Source organism: Argopecten irradians, chromosome 15 (genome assembly GCF_041381155.1).
Source record: "Argopecten irradians isolate NY chromosome 15, Ai_NY, whole genome shotgun sequence".
NCBI classification, from domain to species: domain Eukaryota; kingdom Metazoa; phylum Mollusca; class Bivalvia; order Pectinida; family Pectinidae; genus Argopecten; species Argopecten irradians.
This window is the reverse complement of record NC_091148.1, coordinates 8,347,556-8,372,104: the sequence shown is the minus strand read 5'-3', so window position 1 is coordinate 8,372,104 and position 24,549 is coordinate 8,347,556. Positions and strand designations below refer to the sequence as shown.

The 24,549-nt window shown below is 35.4% G+C and overlaps 1 protein-coding gene across 1 annotated transcript in view; it reads right to left on the bottom strand.

Annotated features, from left to right (window-relative positions):
• Positions 1–23,445, bottom strand: part of LOC138309693 (tetratricopeptide repeat protein 38-like) — a 63,146-nt gene extending 39,701 nt beyond the window's left edge. Inside the window, exons 1-8 of the mRNA XM_069250912.1 lie at positions 23,382–23,445; positions 22,929–23,050; positions 5,733–5,810; positions 3,324–3,405; positions 2,495–2,663; positions 1,901–2,074; positions 1,249–1,324; positions 43–162 (exon numbers count right to left, since the gene is read on the bottom strand). Coding sequence (XP_069107013.1) covers positions 43–162; positions 1,249–1,324; positions 1,901–2,074; positions 2,495–2,663; positions 3,324–3,405; positions 5,733–5,810; positions 22,929–23,050; positions 23,382–23,445 — 885 coding nt within the window. The remainder of the gene's footprint in view (positions 1–42; positions 163–1,248; positions 1,325–1,900; positions 2,075–2,494; positions 2,664–3,323; positions 3,406–5,732; positions 5,811–22,928; positions 23,051–23,381) is intronic.
• Positions 23,446–24,549: the final 1,104 nt, after the last annotated feature.

Genomic DNA, 24,549 nt, shown 5'->3' with positions numbered 1-24,549 from the left:
AGTAACTGAAGAATACTAAATTATAATTCATGAGATCCTTACATTCCAATCCTTTTCCGATCCCTCTACCAGCTTTAGACCTTCTTCCACTCGACCCTGCATCTCGTACACATGTGATATTGCGTGTGTGGCGAATATGTCGTGTCGGTTTATCTCCAGCGCCTGGAAGAAAATAGTATACATAAATTATCTCAAGGTTTTACGGTAAATTAACTCATTTTCGCGTGCGAGTCATGTGCGAGTCGTGTCCGCGTTTATTGCTATTTATAAAAAAAATCGCGAAGATCCATCGTCACGAAAAATGCGAAGGTAAAGTGAAGTATTATCAGTCTTGATCGCGATATTATATCACTGCGAATTTTTCATTAGTTTTGAAACGCGACATTAAGTAGTCGCGAAAAAATAAGTCGGTCTACAATAAACAGAAAATATTTAAGGTAAATACGAGCAAAAGCAAAAAATGTGGAGGTTCGTCCGTTTATGTCAGCTCTTCAGAAAAGAGGTGGTCGTTTGTGCAGAGGATACATGATTACTGTCTCAAAATATTAGCTGTATTTTGGGGAGGGTTAAGTAAGAGAAACGTGGCAAGCCTTCGCAAGCTACTTTTTTTTCTTTCTGACCCAACCAAAAAACAGCTTGTATTTGAAAACGCTGACCATATACACGTATATCTTTTATCCTGCAACATTCATTCAAAACACACACATTTGAGCTGAAAATGTCAATATTGTTGCAAATATGTCCGTCTTTCAAACAATGCTTCGCCTTGGAAGTTGGTCGTCGAATCGACGCACGTGCTAAAATTCTAAAATTCTAAAATACAGTTATTTTCCGTCAGCACCGAATGCAGCAAAATGTGTTTAATAGGTATAATCCAACAACACTAACGCTGGTTGCAGGATAAAAGACCATATTTATCCATAGAAAGTGACAAGTAAAATTACTAATTCCACAAATACATGCATTATTGCAAACAAACCGTCCACCCAATTCTATCAGACCAATTTAACGCTGAGTCGTTTTAACATATTAACTATGCATGTTATCGTTGAAAGATTAACATTTTACGTATAATAGTTAAAGAGTGTACATGGGTATATGCGTGACATTTGAAATGCCAGTTTGTATCTATAAATCATTAAAAAACATTTCTGAGAAAATCCGTGATATATTATGACGTTTACAAACAACAAAGTTGTCAGCCGCAATCCAACCCTGTTTCATATTACTGAAAGAGGTGAAACTTACCCGAAATCCATCGCGTTCTGCACGCTGGAAAAGGTACGTTTCTTGTGAAAGGAATGCGTATTCCCCGAGAAAGTACCTGCAAATGGGCAATGGAAAGTAGAGTAAAGCATATGTGTCAAAATCATGGTTAGTCAAAGAGGGAAAATATCGAATAATGAAAGTCATTTTTCTGTGAAAATATAGTTATGTGTCAATAATGTTAGCCTACTAAAAATGACATGCTTGTCAGCCCCCAAAGTTGTATCAAAAAGACATATTGCTAAATTACTTATAAGTGGTTTATTCCTACTTCAGTTTAAAGCTGTTTCCAATTTTATCTATCACTAATCGTGACCAGTTAAAAGTATCTAAATTGATCAGCTTAACAAACTGTAAAAATCTTGAGTGCTTCAATTATTAAGAATAAATAACTTTGAATTCTGAAATCATTGAGAATAAATACATTTGAGTGCTTAAATCAATGAAAATAAATAATGATTGTTGCTTATATCATGGGAAATGAATCTTGTAAACAGATGCAAAATGCAGAGGTCATAGGTTGGAGAGGTCATCATAGGTTGGAGAGGTCATAGGTTGGAATGATTGAATTGAAAAATAAACTGACTAAAACAGCTTGTCCATTTTCATCGAAATCATATACTGTATATCTTACCCGTACAATGGCATGCTCGGGTCCCATTCATGTACGACTCGACTCATTACATCTCGGGCATAACCATAAGCCCCAAGGAAAAATCCGCCGAAGAATAAATTCCGAATGGCAAGAATATCAAAATGATTGATGTGTAGAATCGCATCATATGTGGCTACCGCTCCCTTTAAATCTCTAAAACGAAAAAAAAAAAAACCCAACGAAACTACATATAATCAACTGGCTAATTAAAGTTATATGCATTTTTTATGTTATATGGGTTTTTTAAACAAAGATTAAAAAGGAATTCGGCCGGGGTCGACAAAGTACTTCGTATTAAGCTAGGCTGTCGAATTATCTGAATTCGTTTTAACCAAGTTCCAGTGTAAGTGGATCTGTCATTCTGTTTTTTCATCTATTTAAAAAAAAAAAAAAAAAATGCTGAGACTGACCTGTACCATGCGTTTAACAGAAATTGGATATCCGAAATGATTACCTTCGTGATCAACATTTTAAAAGCCGGCAACATCACCGACCCTTCTAAAACAGTTTTAGTACCCTCCAATATAATTTACGCATTTAACAACATTTTGACCGCCTCCCTATGCTACTCACGCATCCAACAAGAGTTTGATTGCCTCCAGGTGTTTTGATTCTATCTCTGTCACAGTCTTGTTGGACATTAGTTGTTCCAGTTTTGTAATCTCTTCTCTGATTGCATCATCCTCAGCGATAAATACAGTTCCTACTAACTTGATGCTGGTGTTCAGTATGTGGCCCATCACTGCAAATATAGATTGATTTAATAAGAATTCATTTTTTTGGTATTTACTTTTCATGCTAAATCGGATTTCTGATTGGCAAATTCTTTTTATTCATACTACTACGAAGAAAACATCTGAGCAAGGTGCGAAAACTCGACGTTATCAAGACGTCACAATAGAGACGTCGACGTTGCGTAATAGAGTCGTACGTTTAAATGTATTATATTTTATCAAGTAGTCTGAAAAATTAATATAAGCATTGATGTAACTATTTGTAACTTCATCGGGTTATGTAATAAACTTTTGTAAAAATTTTGGGAGAATCCACTGCGTGGATTCACCACAGTTTGCGAACAAATCCCGATATCACTGTTATAATATCAACCCCTGGCCTATGTCATCGCAAAACTGATGGCAGTTCAGCAGAAAAAGAAAACTGACTAACCATAACCCGGCAGAAATTTCCTTTGAAGATTTTACAGAGCACGACTCCAAGCTTCAAAGCCACAAAGTTAACCACGATGTGCCATTATTCGATTGTTTTTATGTACATCAAGGACCATACTTATATGCGTGTCTATTGTCGCAGACAGAGCCTACATTTTTACTATGACATAGTCCATGAGTGGATATTACGACAGTAATATTATAACCTATGGAATGTCGAAGATGAACCCTACCAAACTCAGGATCAGCCGCAAGCATCTTCTCAATGGTAGCACTCAGGCCTCCGAAGTTTGGATCCTCGTACCATCCCGTTAACTGGTCATCGACAAAAGGAATAAAAGAGGCAGGTTATTGCGTTATTGCGGAATGTTTGTATGTTCTAGTCCAACGTCATAAGAATAACAACAGAAAAAAATTGGATCTTTGTACCGACATGTATATAAAGAAAAAAAACAAAGTCACAATTATTCATATTTTTTAAATGCTTAAGTACATGTAGTTCAGAAGAAATGGTCCCTTACGAAACAATGCAGAAAATCAATTGTATCACGTTTATGATCTGTCAAACTGTCTAAATCGGCAAAATTTTGTCATTTTAAAAGCCGGTAAAACCCACGCTTCTAAGACATCAAATCCAATATAATACGTAATCCATTTTGTGATCTCCATTACTTTCAAAACAAAGTTTATTTTCCAGGTGTTTTGAATTTCTATTCTGTTCGAAACTAGTTTGTTGGAATTAAATTCAGTAACATGCATCATCCTCAGCATAACAAACATTTCTACAAACAAAATCGACTGTTTGTATTGATTCTTTTTATGCATTAATTTTCAATTTATAAATTTGATTGCAAATTTTTCATTTTTATTCATATACTACTGAAGAAAACATTTTCAAAGGCGCGAAATATTCGAGTGTCGTTGCGTAATCAAGTCGTTTAAATTTGTATTATAAGCCTCCTAATTATTTAAGCAGAAATATTATTTTTTTTCAGGTAAATAAAACTGGGTAAACTTTTTTATGAAATTGGGAGTGGATTCACACAGTTTGCAAACAAATTCCCCGATATCACTGTCATAATATCAACCCCTGGGCTATGTCATCGCAAAACTGATGGCAGTTTAGCAGAAAAAGAAAACTGACTAACCATAACCCGGCAGAAAATTCCTTTGCAGATTTTACAGAGCACGACTCCTAGCTTCAAAAGCCACAAGTCAACCACGGATGTGCCATTATTCGATTGTTTTTATGTACATCAAGGACCATGCTTTATATGCGTGTCTATTGTCGCAGACAGAGCCTACATTTTTACTATGACATAGTCCATGAGTGGATATTACGACAGTAATATTATAACCTATGGAATGTCGAAGATGAACCCTACCAAACTCAGGATCAGCCGCAAGCATCTTCTCAATGGTAGCACTCAGGCCTCCGATGTTTGGATTCTCGTACCATCCCGTTAACTGGTCATCGACAAAAGGAATAAAAGAGCAGGTTATTGCGTTATTGCGGAATGTTTGTATGTTCTAGTCCAACGTCATAAGAATAACAACAGAAAAAAAATTGGATCTTTGTACCGACATGTATATAAAGAAAAAAAACAAAGTCACAATTATTCATATTTTTTAAATGCTAAGTACATGTAGTTCAGAAGAAATGGTCCTTAACGAAACAATGTAGAAAATCAATTGTATCACGTTTAAGATCTGTCAAACTGTCTAAATCGGCAAATATTTTGTTTTCATTAGACTAATGTTGTTCAGAACATCACTGTACATCGACGTTTGTATTGCTCTTGATAACATTATTTATATATTCATTGTTTCATTTTCATTCTCGGTATTCGAGTGTCAGTTTTCTAGCCTCCTAATACTGTTAGCTTGCAGGGGTTAATCTGGGTTTGGGGGTGGGGGGGGGGGGGGGTGGTAACTACCCTTTTTCAAAATTGGGGGAAAATTTGGCGAAATACAGAGGAATTGAACAACTGTTATATTGGTCCAAAATTATATTAATTTTGACGAAAAAGATCTGTAAAACAATTCATTTTATGTTTAGATTTAATAAGACAAGACATTTTAAGCTCAATAATTAAAAGTTTGACTTTATGACAAAATATGCAGAAGCTGTATGATAAATACGAAGACATTTGCAAACAAAAGTTTAAAACAATAACAAAAAATAAGTCATAGGGAAAATAGTGTTACATAAACGGTCATTTTTTAGCTTCAAAGAGGGGGATTTCAGGCTAGAAGGGAATTCATTCCTTGAGGTGAAACTACCCATAAACGTTAGTAAATGGGAGCTAGATTGACCCCTGGCTTGTCATCACTGGCTCATACTTTTTGAAATGTCATGAAATTTCCACAAATTGCTATTTCTGACAAAATTGAATCATTCGATACGTTATTTCGCATTTTAGTTTAACAGATTTAATATTCATCATTAGCGAGTATTGTTTAGAACAATGAAGGTGTTCTTGACTCCTATTCGAAATGCTCTGCTACAGTATTTGTTGTTACTGCAAAACTCGAGATTTTACCAAATTACCAAATTACTATCTTTGACAAAAATCGAATCAGTCGGTACGTGATTTTCTATTTTAATTTGATTCCGCATACTTGATTTGAATTTTACTTACCTGTGAAACAGCAGCATCATACAGTTTACATGCCTCGTCACTGGTTGTCGACAGAGGGTAGCCGAAATCAGCCCAATCCTGGTATGGAACAAAACAGACCATTACAATTGATTCTTTTGATATATACCGTATAGCTAGTTATTTTTGAAGGGATAATATTTCCCCGATTTCGCGAAATCGCGAAAATAATGACCCACGTAATAACCGACTATACAGTCTCACCAATTCACTGGACATTGCATATTCGATAATTTGTGATATAGGAACATACGTATACGTTAACTGTCATGCTTTCTATAATTAACTGTGCACTGTCCATTCATTTAATGCTACAAGTGATACATTGCGGCATTTTAGATGTCTACAAAGAGGCTATCAGTTTGTTTTACAGTCAAAATTGTTTTCCCTAGGCGTTGGTACGATAAACTTCAACCTGCTGATACACAGCCATATTGAAACCTTTTTCGTCCTGATAGCGACCCAATCTATCCCATAGTTCAACGCGCTTTTCCTGATTTCACAGGATAATATTTGGACCGCGATGAACCCAAGGGGAGATTGGTATCGATCAAAAGAAATTATATCAGCCGTGACACCGTAACATTTATCTTTGTAATATTTGATCAATAAAATAAATTTAATGTCAGGTTTTCGTTTTTTGGCTAAAATTCAACATGGCGGTTAATCTGAATGACATCTTGACTGAAACAACTTGTATCCCTTGAAATTTTGATCAATTATTGAATCCTGTTCAAGTGGTAATCATTTGAGATATCAATTTGATACTTCATTCGTCACATTTGATCATAAATAAACAAAAGGTATGACAATTTTTCGTTTTAATCAGAATTCTCCACAATTTTTGCACGTATTACAATACATTTTCGTTGCACTTTAATTCCGCGTTTTCATGTCTTCCTTTTTTATCGTGCCAAAATTATTTCGTCATTTTCATGTGCTGCTTTTGTTTGTAATTTCGTTTCGCGGTTTTCGCATGTCTATACTTTTTTGATGTAATTTAAACTTCGCGTCTATCATTTCGACTGTTATTATTGTATTTGTAACTTCGGCGTTTTCATGTCAAACTACTTTTTGTTGTTTTAATTTAATCAGTTTCGCGCGTTTTCATGTCTAACCTATTTTTGTTGTAATTTAATTCGCGTTTTCATGTCTACTTACTTTTTGTTGTAATTTAATTTCGAGCGTTTTCAACTGTCCGTAATTAACAAGCTTTTGTTGTAATTTTAAATTTCGCGTTTTCATGTCTAACTACTTTTTGTTGTAATTTAATTTCGGCGTTTCTCATGTCAAACTACTTTATTGTTGTAATTTAATTTCGCGTTTTTCATGTTAACTCATTTTTTTGTTGTAATTTAATTTCGCGTTTTCCATGTCTAACTACTTTTGTTGTAATTTAATTTCAACGTTTTCATGTCTAATTACTATTTGTTTGTAATTTAATTCGCGTTATTCATGTCTAACTACTTTTTGTTAATTTTATTTCGCGTTTTACATGTCTAACTACTTTTTGTTGTAATTTAATTTCGCGTTTTCTTCTCCTGACACTTATTGTTGTAAATTTCATTTCAACGTTCTCATGTCTAACTACTTTTTGGCGTAATTTAATTTCGCATTGTCCATAACATACTTTTTGTTGTAACGCGTTTTCATGTCCAAAACCAACTTTTTTGTAGGAATTTAATTGCACGTTCTCGATGTCTAACTACTTTTTGTTGTAATTTTCGGCGTTTTCAGTCTAACAACTTTTGTTGTAATTATAATTTCGCGTTTTCATGTCTAACTACTTTTTGTTGTCAATTTAATTTCGCGTTTTCCATGTCTAACTACTTTTTGTTGTAATTTAATTTTCACGTAATCTTACATGCTCACTACATTTTGATTGTAAGTTTAATTTCGCGTTTTCATGTCTAACTACTTTTTGTTGTGATTTTAACTTGACGACGTTTGTTCATGTCTATCATAACGATACTATTTATTTAGTTGAGAATTTTTAGCGATGTTTCGCGTTTCTCACAGTCCTAACGCCTAACTTTTTTGGTTTGTAATTTAATTGTACGGCGTTTTCATGTCCTAAAACACTATTTTTTGTTGTGATTTAATTTTCGCGTTTTCATGTCTAACTAACTTTTTTGGTTGTAATTTAATTTCAGAGTTTTCTCGTCTAGTCTAACTACTTTTAGTTGTAAATTTTAATTTCGCGTTTTTCAGCGTCCCTACACTACTTTTGTGTTGTAATTTAATTTCAGCGTTTTCACATGTCTTCACTACTTTTTTTGTTGTAATTTATTTCGCGCGTTTTCATGTCATAACTACTTTTTGTTGTAATTTAATTTCGCGTTTTCATGTCTACTACTTTTTGTTGTAATTTAATTTCGCGTTTTCATGTCTAACTACTTGTTTGTTGTAATTAAATTTCGCGTTTTCATGTCTAACTACTTTATGTTGTAATTTAATTTTCACCGTTTTCATGTCGTTTTTAATGTTTCTCCCCATAACTACTTTTTGTCTGTATTGTTAATTTCGCGAGTTTTATGTCTAACTACTTTTGTTGTAATATTAAGTCTCCACGTTTTCATGGTCTAACTTACTTTAGTTTGTTGTAAATTTAACTTCGCGTTTTTCATGTCTAACTTACTTTTGATGTTTAGTAATTTTAAATTTCGCGTTTTTATTCACATGTCTAACTACTTTTGTTTGTAATATTTAATTCTGGATCGCGTTTTCATGTCTAACAACTACTTTGTTTGTATTTTAATTTTCGCGTTTTCATGTCTAACTAAACTGTTTTAGTTTGTAATATTCAATTACGAGCGTTTTTCGATGTTTTCTAAAAATTTTTATTGAGTTCGTACATGTCTGAACTACTTTTTAGAGCTCTGTAATATCATTTCGTGTTGTTGATGTCTAACTATTCTTGTTTGTAATTTAATTTATCGTTTCATGACTTCTACTACTTTTTGTTGTAATTTAATTTCGCGTTTTCATGTCTAAACTTATTTTTGTTTGTAATTCAAATTTCGCGTTTTAATGTCTAAATACTGTTTGTTGTAATTTAATTTCGCGTTTTCGTTTTTCCATGTTGTAAGCTTAACTACTTTTTGTTTGTACTTTTAGTTGAAATTAATTTCACGTTGTATCATGTCTAAACTACTGTTTGTATTTAATTCTAATTTCGCGTTTTCATGTCTAACTACTTTTTGTTGTAATTAATATTTCGCGTTTTCAAGTCTAAAACTATTTTTGTTGTAATTTAATTTCGCGTTTTCAGGCATGTCCTTACTACAGTTTTTTTGTTCGTAATATAAAATTTTCATGCGTTTTCATGGTTACACTATTTTTGTCTGAATATTTAAATTTAGCGTTTTCTCATGGCTAACTATTTTTGTTGTAATTTAATTTCGCGTTTCATGTCTAACACTACTTTTTGTTTGTGTAATTTAGTTACTTTTCACGTTTTCATTCATGTCTTATACTACGTACCTTTTTGTTGTAATTTAATTTCGCGGTTTCTCATGTCTAACTACTTTTTGCGTTGTAATCATAGATTTCGCGTTTTTATGCTCTTACTACGATTTTCACATGGCCCAAATGACCTAAAACCTTTATAACAACTTCCCTGCCCATGTTTCTGGACAGGCCGAACAGACCACTGATTTTTAACGGCCGGTAGGCATCCTGATATGCGACCGGGCTATACCAAGATACTTATAAATAAATAGTCTCTGACATTCATTCAAAAGTCACATTGACCATAACACACACTTAAATCTTGAAACACGACTTCTTGTGATTTATATTAAGAAAGGCATAGATAGCTTAATCATTGGGACGTATAGTATGCCGAGATAATAAGGATTATTAAGTTTGTTAAATATGAATAGCCATTTCTAGTATCAATGTTTTCTTACAGGACATCCGAAACATTAATAATTCCTTAGATACACTACATATAAACCCATATACGTAAAATAATATTCATTCCTTTATTTGCAAACACACATTTGCATTATTTGAATCTTACAACGTTACACATACGTTTTTTCATTTTTGAGATAAGAAAGATAGATTTGGGGACAAAAACTAGTGAGAAATACTGCATGAGATATTAGACACATATAGAGTTTGTCTTCTGTATCACTATTGATTCAAAAGCATGACTAATCCCATTCAACGAGGGAAGAGGACTGCATTTGAGTTATAGACTATTGCACAAAATGATGTATAAGTACGTTTTAAATTAGGTGAGTTTATCCAGATGAACATCCATATCTTTTTTTATGCACATGGGGTTCGTTTGTGACTTCCTCGACTCTGGGCAATTCAAATAACATAGCGCATACTGTTAGTCGTTTACTTTCTCAGAATGTGAAATTCTGGATCGAAGCGTCGATACGAGCCGTATTATCTTGTGTGTATAATTAGTTTTTGTAGCCTTGAGAACTATCATGCCCTAAATTTACATATGACAATCCTTTCTTTTCTAGTTGAGGAACATTACACTAGGAGAACAAGTGATCGTCGAGTCTCCCTAGGACGAAAAAACCCTCACAATCTATGTAGAAACTCGTTGCACGTGGGGGCTTAGACCGTGACATCTTCGTATATCACAATTTGAATGATTCAGAACCCCTTCATCACTGTATCATTAGAAAGGTCTTAAGTGTGGGTCCAACTGTTCATTGGTGGATAAGTTTTACTACAGATTACGCACCCTAGGGTTACCCGAGTAACAGTGTTATTGTCTCGAGGTAATGATCCCCATGAATCCATTGTAAAACCTTAAGTAAGATCCTTTCAAACTGAAGAATCAATTCAACAGAGGTCCTCTAAGTCCACGCTATTTAAGATGTAAACTACGGGAACGTAATTTAGGACTATCAGATAAATATCATTCTACTATGATATATCTCATCTACTGCGAAAAATAGTAACCTGTAGATAGTCTACAAATTTGATATCGTTTGATTTCGTTGGAGTTTTCATGACAGGTATATAGATACTAATCTATCTCTGGAGTTACAAAACGGAGAGTGCGCAAAACTTTGGAAATCTACAGATAACAAAGATATAATTAATATTTCCGTTTTAGTAACGTTTCTCTGTTCCCGTACCAATATTACCTAAGTACAACATTTAAACGAACATACATATAATGCTAATTCAATTCGTCCATTAGGGAGGGAGGCAGGAGTGGGATGTCAAGTACCACCTGGCACTAAAATTAATCTTCAAATATATCTTTACAGTCTGAGATACATTTCATCTATCCCTACATACAAGTATGCACCTATAGGACTAGTTTCTTGATGTCCAGATTAAATGCGACGTAAAAATATACAGGGTTTAAATTATGAGTGAGTTGTAGCCACACGAGGTGCCACTACTTAATCACAGCCACATTGTATGTCTGTTTTCATGGGTATCATCTAATTTGTTAGTTCTGCGAACATAAACAGCAACTCGAGAGTGGTACTACAGTTCGGTAAGATATCACGATTAGTCTATATATGTACTTAACACTCTAAAGTTTTCCAAAATGTTTAAAAATAAATAAGTCAGATACTAGTCAAGACGCTTTGTAAATAGATTTCGGTGATACCATTAACTATAAAAAGGAACTAAAACACGCACACTAAGACTAGTTAGTCATTTTATTCAAAACAACAAAACACTTATCTTTGAGATTTTAAACTCTCATAGAAGAATTTCGTTGACTCGTGCGTAGATTCTAGTGCCCTTCTAACCAAAAAATCGAGTCACAAGACACCTTAATCAATACTCTCACCATTTCATCCGTATAGATGAGCACCATACTGATCAAGACGGATAACATATAAGTTAAAGAAATGCAGAAATATCGTTTATGATTTTCTATTTATCTAGCATACGCTTACATCGCTTCTATCGAATTCTAGTTTCTAGCCTATCTGAACATGGGCGATCAGTAAGTTAGGAGTAAAACTAGCTCGTCTTGCCAATCCGTGAAAGGAGTGAACGCGTCTGCTTCTATCTATACTAATGATCCAAGAGCTGGTAGGGTCTGTCCGGAAAACAAGTCCCAAAAGATCAATGCGACAATAAATATGGCCTAGTTCTAATGTCGTCAACACTCAGAGACATGACATCATGGTCTGTTTTTTCCGTGGGGGTCCATCTTAAATGTGTGAGACACTAGCTACGTAGCGATCCTATAGATGATACTCAATGCTACCATCTTAGATGTATACACGCGAGAACGATGGGAGTCAAAGAGCGATAAATAAAATTTACAGGATTCGTTTGGTCCTGTCATGCATAACAAACAATATAACTGGGATATGTCCCATAATTTTTTAGTTTACAGTCCTGAGTCCACCCCTTGTAAGATTTCAACTTATATCATTATATAATCGATTATCAGAACTACTTATAGTGATAATAGTCATAGTAGACATATGTTATGCGAAAGGGATATTCAGAGTCAAACCATCTCTTCTCTGTAAATATCTTCATATTTTCTATTTTTGATCATATCTGGAAATTTATGAAAACTGAACACACAGTATTTGGGGCTATCCAGATATAGTTCATGATACTGGTTCTACAGGGACCGTGGCATTTTTAACCAATAGTATACATATATATATTATAGTATCCAAGGGTATGAAACTCGGAGTGCGGTCGAGAAAAACGGACCTATTTTTTCTTTAAAACCGTGATTATTTTTAATTAAATGGGTAATATACAACATTGACGGATATCTTACCTTAAAGAGAAATAAATTTATCTTTCCATTGAGTCGCTTGATGAGACAAAATTGGCCAAGTATTGACGAAGTTATGGCCTTGTATGAATCGGGGAAATTTACGAAAATAATGCTAGCGTTAGACATTTCCCTGTCCCGGTCGAAATGTCGTCTCGGCTGCTAATGGGTACCCCTCAAAAAACTCAAAAAACCAAGCAAAATCACAAATCGACGCTTTGGTGGTGGTAAACACAGTACCCATAACTGTGTTCATCCATACAATCTCCTTTGGAGGTGTCATGACCCGTACTTTGTAGAAACTCCATTTAAACATCGTGTAGCTCACTTACTTTAACCGTCACAATAAAACAAGTACGCCATGTTCTTTTTTCTCTCTCGGGACGCTTCTCGATTTTACATATCGTGACTACATTATGCAAATTATGTAATGTTGTGCTAATGGGTAAATACTCGAGAAGCGTTCCGAAAAACAAATGAACATGGCGGTGACGGTTAAAGTAAGTGAGCTACATGATGTTTAAATGGAGTTTCTACAAAGTACGGGGTCATGACACCTCCAAAGGATATTGTGGGATGAACACAGTCTATGGTGGTACTCGGAAGATACCACCAGCCACTGCGTAGATTTTGTGATTTTGGCGTGGTCTTTTGAGTGGGTACCATTAGCGAGCCGAGACGACATTTAGACCGAGGTCAGGAGATATGTCTACCTGGGCATATTTTATCATAAAATTTCCCGATGCATTCAATAGGCCCAATTTATAATATACTTCGTTCAAAATACTTTGGACAATTTTTTTGTTCATCACTGCTCTCAATGGAAAGTTAAATTGTTTCCTTTAATGGTTAAGGATAATCAGTCAAATTTTGTTATTATTAAACCATCCATATTAAACAATAATCACGGTTTGAATACACACACAGGTCCTGTTTTATCCTCGTACTGCACGAGTTTCATACCAATTGTTACTATCAAAAATATAATAATATGTTTACAGTTTAGTTTACAAATATGTTGGGGCCCTAGTGGCACTTGTGAAGGTAGGTAAGCCCCTCTTTGATACCCAAGGAAAAATACCATGATGTAAATCCTTTTCTTTTCTGCAAGTCGTACGTGTTTGGTGGCACCCAGAAAAAGTTTACTGGGCTCAATGAAACATTATTTTAGACAGTGTCATAAAGAATTAAAACTGACAGAGTTTAACGTACCCGTCACGTAATCGTTTGTCTGGGTACGCGTCAGCGTCATAAATGAGCATGTGCCCTTTAAAGAATAGACTAAGTAGACCTCAATAAACTTAACAGTTTTTTCATGAACTGAATCTACGCAGGGCTAGCTATAGGAAGCGTCATACTACTAAAAAAAAAAAACAACAAAAAATCACCACACATGGCCAAGTTCATACTCCACTCCTCGATATTCCAGGGGTTCCGATCACTTACGATCTCTACACCCCTGGACTATCTCATAGTAAAACTGGAGGCAACGGAACAGGTAACTTAGTCATTTGATGTACATCAAAAGAGCCGTATAACGGCACACTGTGGTGTCTGTGTTGCTTTGATGTTAGGCGTCATTCTCTCTGTAGTCATCAAAGGAAATCTTTGCTGGCCTGTGATTGGTCAAATGTTTTCCGCTGAACTGCCTTCAATTTCACTATGAGATAGTCCAGGGGTGTAGAGATCGTAAGTGATCGGAAGCCCTGGAGTATCGAGGATGTGACGTCATCTCATAATTAGGACAGGTATACAGGAAACAAAGAAATTTAGTTACAAAACTTAAAAGACAGTCGCTTAGAATCTATTTTTGCGGTGTCATGGAGGGCCTCCATCCAAGTATTTTTTGCCCACCATTAGACCGTTTTTATCTCAAAAGGGAGGGAATGGTGATCTCACTATGATCCTCAATGGAGATAAAATAATATCTCATCAAAAGGATGTATGTAGTATTTTTGATAACGATTTCATAAATGTTGCAAAGGATATTGGGTCTAACGATGATGTTGTTTTAAGCTCTCACCCAAGTATCCAAAAAATTCATGAACAAATTAATGGCTCTGACAGGGAACCTTTTTATTTCAAACCAGTGAACCCAGATTATGTTAATAAAATGATATATGAACTACAGTCTAAAACGGCTACTGGAGTTGATGGTATACCAGCTGAGGTCTTGAAATCTTGTGAAAAAACTATTTCTCTTCCTACCAGTAATATCATAAATTTTAGCTTCAACAGTAACTTATTTCCAAATAACTTGAAACAAGTACTACCTACATTAAAGAAAAAAACTACTTTAGATAAACAGAATTACAGGCCTGAAATCATATTACCTTCTGTTTCCGAGCTATATGAACGAGCTATACATGATCAAATTCTGTTGTTTTTTCAATGACATTTTTAGTCCTTTTTAGCAGCCTTTCTTAGGGGATTTGGCTGTCAAGCTACACTGCTGAGGCTTGTTGAAGACTGTAAAATGACTCTTGTACCAACTTGCCATACATATCTAAAAAATAACGTGATTTAAAAGGTCGCCTTTCTAGATAACACAAAAATTAACACAAATAGAGATATCGGAAAAGAACATGATAGGTGTATAACAATAAGGTTATTCGTCTAATATTAAAATCCTTTTACATGCTTGAATTTAATGATAGTGTAGACCATATAAAAATTTTGCCTGTGTTTTCGTTTCCAGAGACAGGATTCCTCATTTCCAAACAAGATTAAAATTAAATCAATAAGAACATTTAAATTTTCATTAGTATTTAGGCTTTCCCTATAGCAAAAAAAATTTTCAACTTCACATATATATTTTTACATTCGAAAAAATCAAAGTGAATGTACAACTTTTCACCAAATATGTCCACAATTACTGCATGGAGTTTCCACTAGGTCTATCCTGAACAAATCGTAATTATAGTAGGGAACTAACATTCGCATGGTCAAAGTTTTGGTATGCAATATATTAAAACTTCCGTATCACCATTTGCCAAAGTATGAAGGAGAAGATTTTCAAAATACCGGTTTTTAGTGAATTTCTAAAAAGGCCTCAATGAAATTGCTGATTTAACAGCAGGTTATTCTAATTATTCTAAAAATCATACAACCAAGAGCGAAGAGTAGAAGGTAGAAAAAGAAGTGTTAGTAGAGAGTTAGTCTGAAATATGGAATGCTATAGTCATCACTATTTCTCTTAATGGTATTATCGCAGCTTAGAATCTTGAATCGTACGAAGGACAGTTAAGAAAGTATATAAAATCAGGGAAGTTTAATATTTGTGCGCATTTTATAGAGAAGATGAAGTTTTTTTCCTGTTCCTTTTCTAGAAGATAGCAGATTCTAAACCAGTTTTCAAATATAAGGAGAATCGCTACTTGCATAAGAAGGAGACCGGAAATTATACTAGCAGCTGTCCTTTTTGAACTTTTCTATTTTTTCTCCAGTCTGAGTAGAAAAAAACCATTTCCCCACTATTTCACCACGCAATGCCGTATTTCTAATCACGGGTAAAATAAAAGCGCGATATATTTCTGAGCGCACAGCCAGTCACCGTTGTATTAAAAATTTCAGAAATTTTCTATCAACATCATTTAACTTTTTCATTACTGAAGTAATATAAAATAGCTTCCCCCACGAGTGAATCGTCTACACTCCCTCCCCGATTTATGTGGCAACTGAATAGATGATGTTGTTTATTGCTGTGAAGTGTGCGATTTGCGTTGTTATGTGCGTTTGTTATCCAGTGCCTTTTTCTTTGGATTCCAACGTAAGAAGTCGCCCCCATTTGGCACTAGAAGTTGAATACCTACCCATACTATGACTGACGGTAATGAGACCTGAGCCCCCATAAATGCCTAACTGACCGGTCGGTAAAGGTCTAAAATATTTACCATTGAAATTCTAATTCTAATAACATAATCACTTGTATTTTTTCAATTACCAGTGTAAGAAATAAGAGCAGAGGAAGAACAAGAATCGGTTTTTAAGTCTGAGATTTAAAAGACACTAGCCATTATTTATTCTTGTTTTATTTAATTGTTGCCCAGGTTGTTATTAAAAAGGATTCATCAAGAATCTTTTTTAGTGTTAAACGTTGTTTGAAGTTTCGTATGCGACAAGAAAGAGAAGAGAAACCTTGATAGAGAGGTATCCTCTGCTTAAAAGGGACGCGAGCGCCGGAGGTTGTGGGTCAGAAAGAAAGTCTGGATCTCTGGCCCAGTGAATTCTAGGGGTGAGCTTTGTGTATGAGTCGACGGAGATTAAGGGATAGGAGGGAGGGGGGAGGAGCGGCGTAGGATAGTGTATGGGGGTGGGGGAAAGCCGTTATATTGGGGATGTCTCGCATCTCCAGCAGTCGACTATTTTTCGCCCTCAAACCGTCTATTTCTGGAAGTGGAAAGTATAGCAGTGTGAGATGCCGTCTGAGGTACGTGGGGGGACTACAATAGGCACGTATCCGAGCGCTTTTACTTTTGACTTATTGTTATTCCTGTTAACCAAACTAATAATTCGCCTCCCAATTACATAGGACTTTATTTTTACAATATAACTCCAGAATGCCACACCCTGTCAAAAGCATGTATGAAAATGCTCAACAAAAAAGCATAATACATGTATGTTTTCCTTATCTTCGAGGGATAAACAAATGTAACGGTACTTTTCGATTAATTGATAATAACAGTGGAATGTCCTGGGAGGAAACAAGTTTGGTATGTATAAAATAATGAATTTTTCTCATTTGGAAATATTTAATTATGTGTTATAAAAAATAACACGTTCAAAAACTTTTACCAACAGTGGGACAAATGGAGATATTGGAACGTTAATTTGTTACGGAATGTCTATCACCTTTTTTAAATATAAGGGCCAAAACAATTTGCCAATTTCCAAAGTATCGGATAAATGCCATCATTACAAAGACATATTGAAATGTTATTCTCGAGTGTTTACTATTAGTTATTATCTACAAACATTGTTTTATCATATTGTTGGGACTGGATACCAATCATGACCCGAGGCCCTGTGCCGTAGCTTTAATATTTTGCTAGTACATCTTTGGATTTCAGAGTGATTTTAAAAAAACTGTAATAAGAATTTAATCTTTATATTTGTTTTCAGTGTAATAGTTGCGATCTTGAGGGCGTTCTTGTTCTCCTTTATACGAGTAATGATGCGACAAGGTTATCATTTAATATAATTTTAGATTATTATCATCCATCACACGTAACTATAATTATCCGTAACAGGATCTGCAAGAGTTTGTATAAATTTGTGAAGGTTCCATTAGAGTATTAGTAAAACTCGATGATTTAACTTCCTATAAGCTTCTTTGGTTCAGAATTAAAATCAGTTTATCAGTTATACCCATGCACATTTTCATAAAAAGTTTAAACGGACGAATACTTTTTTCATATTGATTATACTTTGTTTCGTATGGTCTTTTTAAAATTTAGAAAATCCTGAAAACCGCTTAGAATTTTTCTAGCTTATTTTTATGTAACCGAGTCCCGGATTCTTTAGATCTTTTCTGAGCTCAGGAAGTCAATCCAGGGTTTAGCCAGACGGCCTAATTGTCAACTTCTTTAGAGAGGGATACACTCACTTAAATGAAATTTGAACATTACATTTAGTTAAAAAGTTTCACTTCGCATTGTCAACTGAACCCACTACCAAGCAAAGAAATCCCGCCAGTCCAGTAATGCGATTATAAGATCAATTTTAACTTGTTAAAATCGGGCTCTTTTATAAAAAACCCAAATTTTTTTCTCTTATAAACAGTAATTAAAAAGCCCTTGGCAAGCGTTTACACTGACTATACAACCTTCATGATCGCGCATATCCGATCTATCAATATTTTATTTCAGAAGATAATCAATACAAGACTATAGGACTGACTTAAAAGAATTGGGTCAAGCAAACTTGGATCTAGTCTGACCTATCCGTGTAGATTCAGTTGATATACTATATTGGTGTAAACTCGATAAGTATCTCATAAATATCCTCAAAGAATTTTGGGGTTTTGGTTGCAACATTGAAGCAAATCAACATTAACTTCACCAGCTAAATAATATATGTTAGGTGAAATATCTAGAGCATATTTCTATTAGAGTTATGTAATTGTTCCCAAAAAAGACCGCGCGAGCTGAAACTTCAGATCTATAGATAGTACATAAGGAACAATAGATTGGTTTGATGCTAGATAACTCGTATTCCAAAAAAATTTCATCACCCGGGCGTGTTCAAGATGATCTAGCGACGAGTCAAGCTTGTCAATAGACTAATGTGACTTATATCATATGACACCCACCCCGCCGCACCGAGTGTTAGCTGGAGTCCAGTCTAACGTGGTTGCGAAGAGGTAGGCCGGATAAAAGAGGAATATACATCGTTAAAGGTACGTTTGTCATCATGATGGCTCCTACAGTAATAGGCAGCGAAGATATTCATATTTCGGCGCAGCTACATCTTCTATATGAATCCTAATTTTGTTCGAATACTTCTAAACGTTCAGATGGAATACGGTAGAAGCTCTGTCCAACGCCAGTGCCAGGATTAGTCTCAACGTCCAGAAGTGTTAATATAAGTAGAATAAGAATATGATTAAGAAAATTCGGTATTAGAAACCTGAGACTAGAACAAAATCTTAAGTTAACAAACATAAACCGAGTATTTCAGAGTTAACGATAATTTTATCAAAAGTTACTGCTGAAAGATGGTTCTCGATTGCGTCATTTCTAAGTCTTATACCGGATTTAACCATGTTAATCATATGTATAAAAATAAAACAAACTATTAGTTACTAAGAAAAATGGCAATGTTCTCTTTTTCGAAGTTATGCTTCTGCAAACAAGTTATATAGGCGAAAAATACACTGGAATACAGAGCAGTATTGAACATTACATAAATAAGGAATCTGTCCTGTTCAGTATCGCTTAAAACATGTAACCTTTTGTATACACAAAAAGATATGCGTTTCTTTAAGTAAATAATCACCAATGGCATAAACCCTCCAGGTATTATATATCATAACTACCCATTATATGGGGGTTACAAATTGGATAAAACATACCTATTTGGAGGTTGCCCGAAGTAATTACTATATTTTCACAGATGTACATGTATTAGAGTATTTCTCGATTTCTCTCATTGTACAAGTGGGATATGGAGGTGAGACGGACTGTACAGTGATAGATTTTAAGAGGAATAGGGTTAGATGCAGATAAAGGAACATAAGACGGACAGATTCTATATAGGAATAACTACATAAAATAACACATGGGTTTGCAGGTGGAGCTGTAAGATGAGATCTTCTGCATTCGTAAACAAGAGGATACTAGGGAGTGGGATATAGCGGATTGTGGTTGTTGGTGATATACCAAGCGCTGGGGGTTGAGAGTCAAATCATATGTTTAGGGGTGAGAGATGACAATGGGTAGTCGGGTGTAAGGACATTTGACAGGGTTAAATCTTTTTTTGTTTCACACATTAAGCTCGTTAGTGTTAGGCTCGCGGATGTGAGAGGGGGGGTGGCCTTCTGCATATGGTGGGTGTGTCATGGTTAAGGGGGGGTGTGGATTGGGGTAGGGGGGGGTGTGGGGGCTTGTGGGGTGTTTTGCGTTATGGGTTGTGTGGGGTTAGGTCAGTGCGTGCGGGGGTTGTTTGAGTGTTTGTGCGGGGGGGAGTTGAGAGAGGGTTTGGGGTGCTTTATGTTTTGGGGGTGGTTTGGTTTGGGGGGCGGTTGCCGGGGGTGGCTTTGCGGGTCGGTGGGGAATTGAGTGGGGGTGGGTGGGGGGGGTTGGGGAGGCGTGTGGCGGGTGGTTGAGGTTGGTTTTGGGGCTGGGGGTTTGTTGCGTGGATGGGTAGGGGGAGGGGGGGAGGGTGGGGAGATTGGCGTGGGGGGGGGGTTGGGGGGTGGGGCGGAAGGGGTTTTTTGGGAAGGGGGGGGGCAGTGTTGGTTTTTGGGGGAAGGTTTGATGGGGGGGGGGGTTGGGTGGGCGGGGGTTCTGAGGGTGTTGTATGTTGATTTGGGGGTAGGGGGGGATGAGCTTGTTGGGTTTTTATTGATGTGTGAGTTTTGGGAGTGGGTTTTGGTTTTGGTTGGGGGGGGTGAGAGGGTGTGGGTGTGTGGGGGTTGGTTTGGGGAGGAGTGCATGGGGGGGGATGGGGGTGGCGCGTGGGGGGTTTTTGTGAGTGTTTTTATGGTCTGATGTAGGGGGGTGAGGGAGGGGATTAATGTGGCGGTGGTTGGATTGTTGTGAATATTCTTGTTAGAATTATTTATTTTTTTTTTATTTTGTATTTTTGTTTTTTTTTTAATTCTTAATATCCATATTTTTTTATATATTAATATTTTTTTTATTTTTTTTTTAAATTTTTTTGTTTTTTTTTGTTTTTTTTTTATTTTCTTTTATATTAAATATTTTTTTTTCATATTATTTTTTATAATTATTATCATTGTTATATCGTCGATATTAACAATAGTACACAATTTCTACTCATGTGTTTATATTCTCACAAAACTATATTACGTCAGTATTTTTTTATTCATAGTTTCTACACTGTATATAGTAATAGGTTTAATACACAAAAAATGTCAACCATTAGATTTTACTCCTCTCAATACAAAAATTGACACTCGATTAAAAACCTTTATTTACAAATCATTCCTGAAGCAGAAATGTATTACCTCACAGGGAGGTAACTACAATATCCGGAACGATATGAAGCGAACAAAGGGAGCAACTCTGACAGATTTCAGACGTAAACATTTGGTATTTGATTTGAATTTTATAACTACTATATTATTTGCAAACATTGGTTTGATTTGGAATTTACAACTACTATATTTGGCAAATAACATTGGTTTTGATTTGGATCTGTACTACTATCTATTTTGTTATATCATCATTAGTATAGGTTACACATAGTCCTAATTTCTGATTATCACACCAAAACCAAAATGCAAAAGTGTCCAACATATTAACTAATGTGTGGCTATATGAAATTTTAGGTTAGGTATCATTTTGTAAATTCTAAGTTGTCAACACTAATAACTATGTATCTTTAGCAAAATAAACAAAATTTTTTTTTTCACTACTTGACATACCAAAAATAAACCCGCGAAAAATCTTTGAGTACACACATTGTTGACGTTTGAGTTTCAAGACTAGGATACTTGGTAACAATTTATACAAAAACCATAAATTATTGGGGTATTTTCTATTTCATTATTGTTATGTTTTTGACTAATAGTGTGATTTATTAAATTTTATGATGCACAATAGCACTAGTATTGATTTGGCATCAGGGGAACTCGATAAAACAATTGCACACTGCATTAAACTTCAAAACATTATTTATGACCTCAAATGTTTCAATTTGTAATTGGAAAATGATTAATAATACTGATTTTGTCATATTAGAAAAACACAAATTGGTCGTAATTACCATATATTATGTAACATATTATTTCTGTTGTAATACAAAGGTATTTTATAGCATTGCTTATTCTGAACACTATTTCTACGAGTATATGGAAATATTAATTTTCCTCCCAGATAAATTTCTGTTCTTTTATACTATTGTAAGACAAAGTATAGAAAAACAAATATAATATACCAACAACATGAAAACTCCATATTCAAAAGGACAATCTCCGGTTTAACCAGAATACCAGGATAGCGTGCAATGTTAAAGATAACAGCAAATATCAATATTTCGACTCCATAAACAAACTATACAATGTTTATTTTGGAGAATGTTGGTGATCTCTGCCACCTGCGGGAGTTGGATCGACTGGAACACAACCAGCTGACGGAGGAGAGCTCCGCTTCACTACCGTATAAGGATTCTTTCCGGCTCGCTGGAGATTTTTTTGCGAAGAATTTGACCGTCCCCTGTCCAAAACGAATCTATTATTCTTCAGGGTGGCGATGTTCGGTTCAGCACATGTACGAGACGTTGGCGATATTTTGTTAAAGCCTCAACAATAAGAATTTTTATCTAGGGTTTACCCTTTAATTTGGACTTCGCTATCAAAAACTCTTTGCACGGTCACTGTATCGGACAAAACGCAAGATATAGCCGTGACCCTTGCGTTCACTGGAAATCGTTCCTAGGATATGACAACGCGATATTTGAACTGTCATCAATAGTAATGTCCAGCTTATCCCTTACATATTTTCTGGATGGCTGATAGGGGATTGAAAGTTTCGGTTGTTTCAGACTGCGGAACAGGTAAATTGATGAACTTAAGGCAGGTCCTACGGGAATATTGCTCCTGTATCCTCTAGTGACGCGTCGTGTTTTTATCTGATAACCGGATTCTAACTCGGCGACTTTCGTCATTAACAGATATATAGGGGAGTTCTGGACTTCTGTATATGCCCTTGTAGGGATTCAAGTTCTTTTTTATAAACAGCGGAGCTTACTCTTGAGTCAATGTCCTTTGCTACAGAGTTTTTCTTATCTCCGAGTGTACAATATCCTGGAATTTTGGAATCATTTGCAACTATTTCCGACACTTTACTTTCAAAACACAGGATGAAATTTTCTGTATAAGCATATCTTTCAAACAAATCAGCATATAGTCTCCGCAAATGGGTTTACAAGTGCTTTAAACTATTTGATCCATAAAAGCATGGACTCTTGAGTGAGGCCCGAAATTCATCCGTTGCCTCAAAAAGCTTTATTTAATTGTTCCTGTAGTTTACCTGGTTGGTTTCTCCATCTGTTTTTTTAGCGGAGTTTTCAGAATCGTTTAACGGAGATGTTAGCAAACGGCTTACTAAGACCAGTGCCGACCACAGGTGCGCTAAATGTACGGGCCTGATCAGGTGTTAAATAACATGTCTTGACCACTGAATCCGTCATCGAGTAAGTACCTGATTTTTGTTTACAACCACGGGAGCACTCATCCGTGACTTCACCGGGCACCTGTTGAGCCATAATAGTCAAACAATGTCTGTATTAAACGACACTTTTGGAACATGCAACAGCTAAAATGCTTATCTGAAGTTCATCAAAAAATACCTCATAGATGCTCCAACTCAAAAACATATCCAGACAGTTCGCTAAAGAGGTCACAAAAGTAGAAAATTATCAGAGCTGGTCTTCCTTTGTCCTACACACACACCATCACGTGACACCGTTTTCATACTATCCTGTCAGTCTGACATTAAAATGAATCAAGGATTTCCTTCAATTTTGTATCCAAGACACATTTGTTCAATCACATACGCATATAGATATTAAATTGGGCGTATTTTAATATGTTTTTTTTTCATATTTTCTTCAGTTATAAATTAATTTTAGTACTAAAGTGTGGATTGATCGAATTCCTCCATTTGTTTATAAACACAGTCGGTCGAGAAAACGCTTGAATTGTTACTTTCAAACTAGCGTAGGGGAACAACGCGTTTTAGAAATGCATTTCATTTAGTTTGAAGTATTAAAACTATTAAAGGCAATTTTCCACATACAATTAACAGGTAATGCATATTTTTTACGGTAATGAAATGGTATATTTAGTTCAAGAAAATGTGTTTAAATTTTTGAAGCTAAGCGGGATCCGCCATATTGCACCATTATAAAATTTACTGACACCCTACAACGTGTTAGGGGGCTACCACCTGACTGCTTTCCGCCAATCATTTGGGGACATTTCTGTCCGTTGTGCGATAAATTTAAATTGGAGAGTAGGGTTTACAGAGTAGTGGCGATATGTAACATACAAATGTAGATAAAAACAAGTCTCAATCACAATCGATGACCGATCTACAGGCCATTACTAAACAAGATCATTTCACCGAAACCTGGCACAGTTATGATGATAAAAAACACGCACATTAAGTTTAATGTTTTGTTTTATCTATATCCGCTGTTACTGACATTGATAGGTGTCGATGTCGGTACTATTGGTATATATCATTTTACTGATCCAATTATTTATGATATGACACACATCACAGCGATTGTTTATTGAAATAATTTATACAATGTAGATGACTCTACCGATCTATAGAAACATGAACCATTCACAAACAACACTGT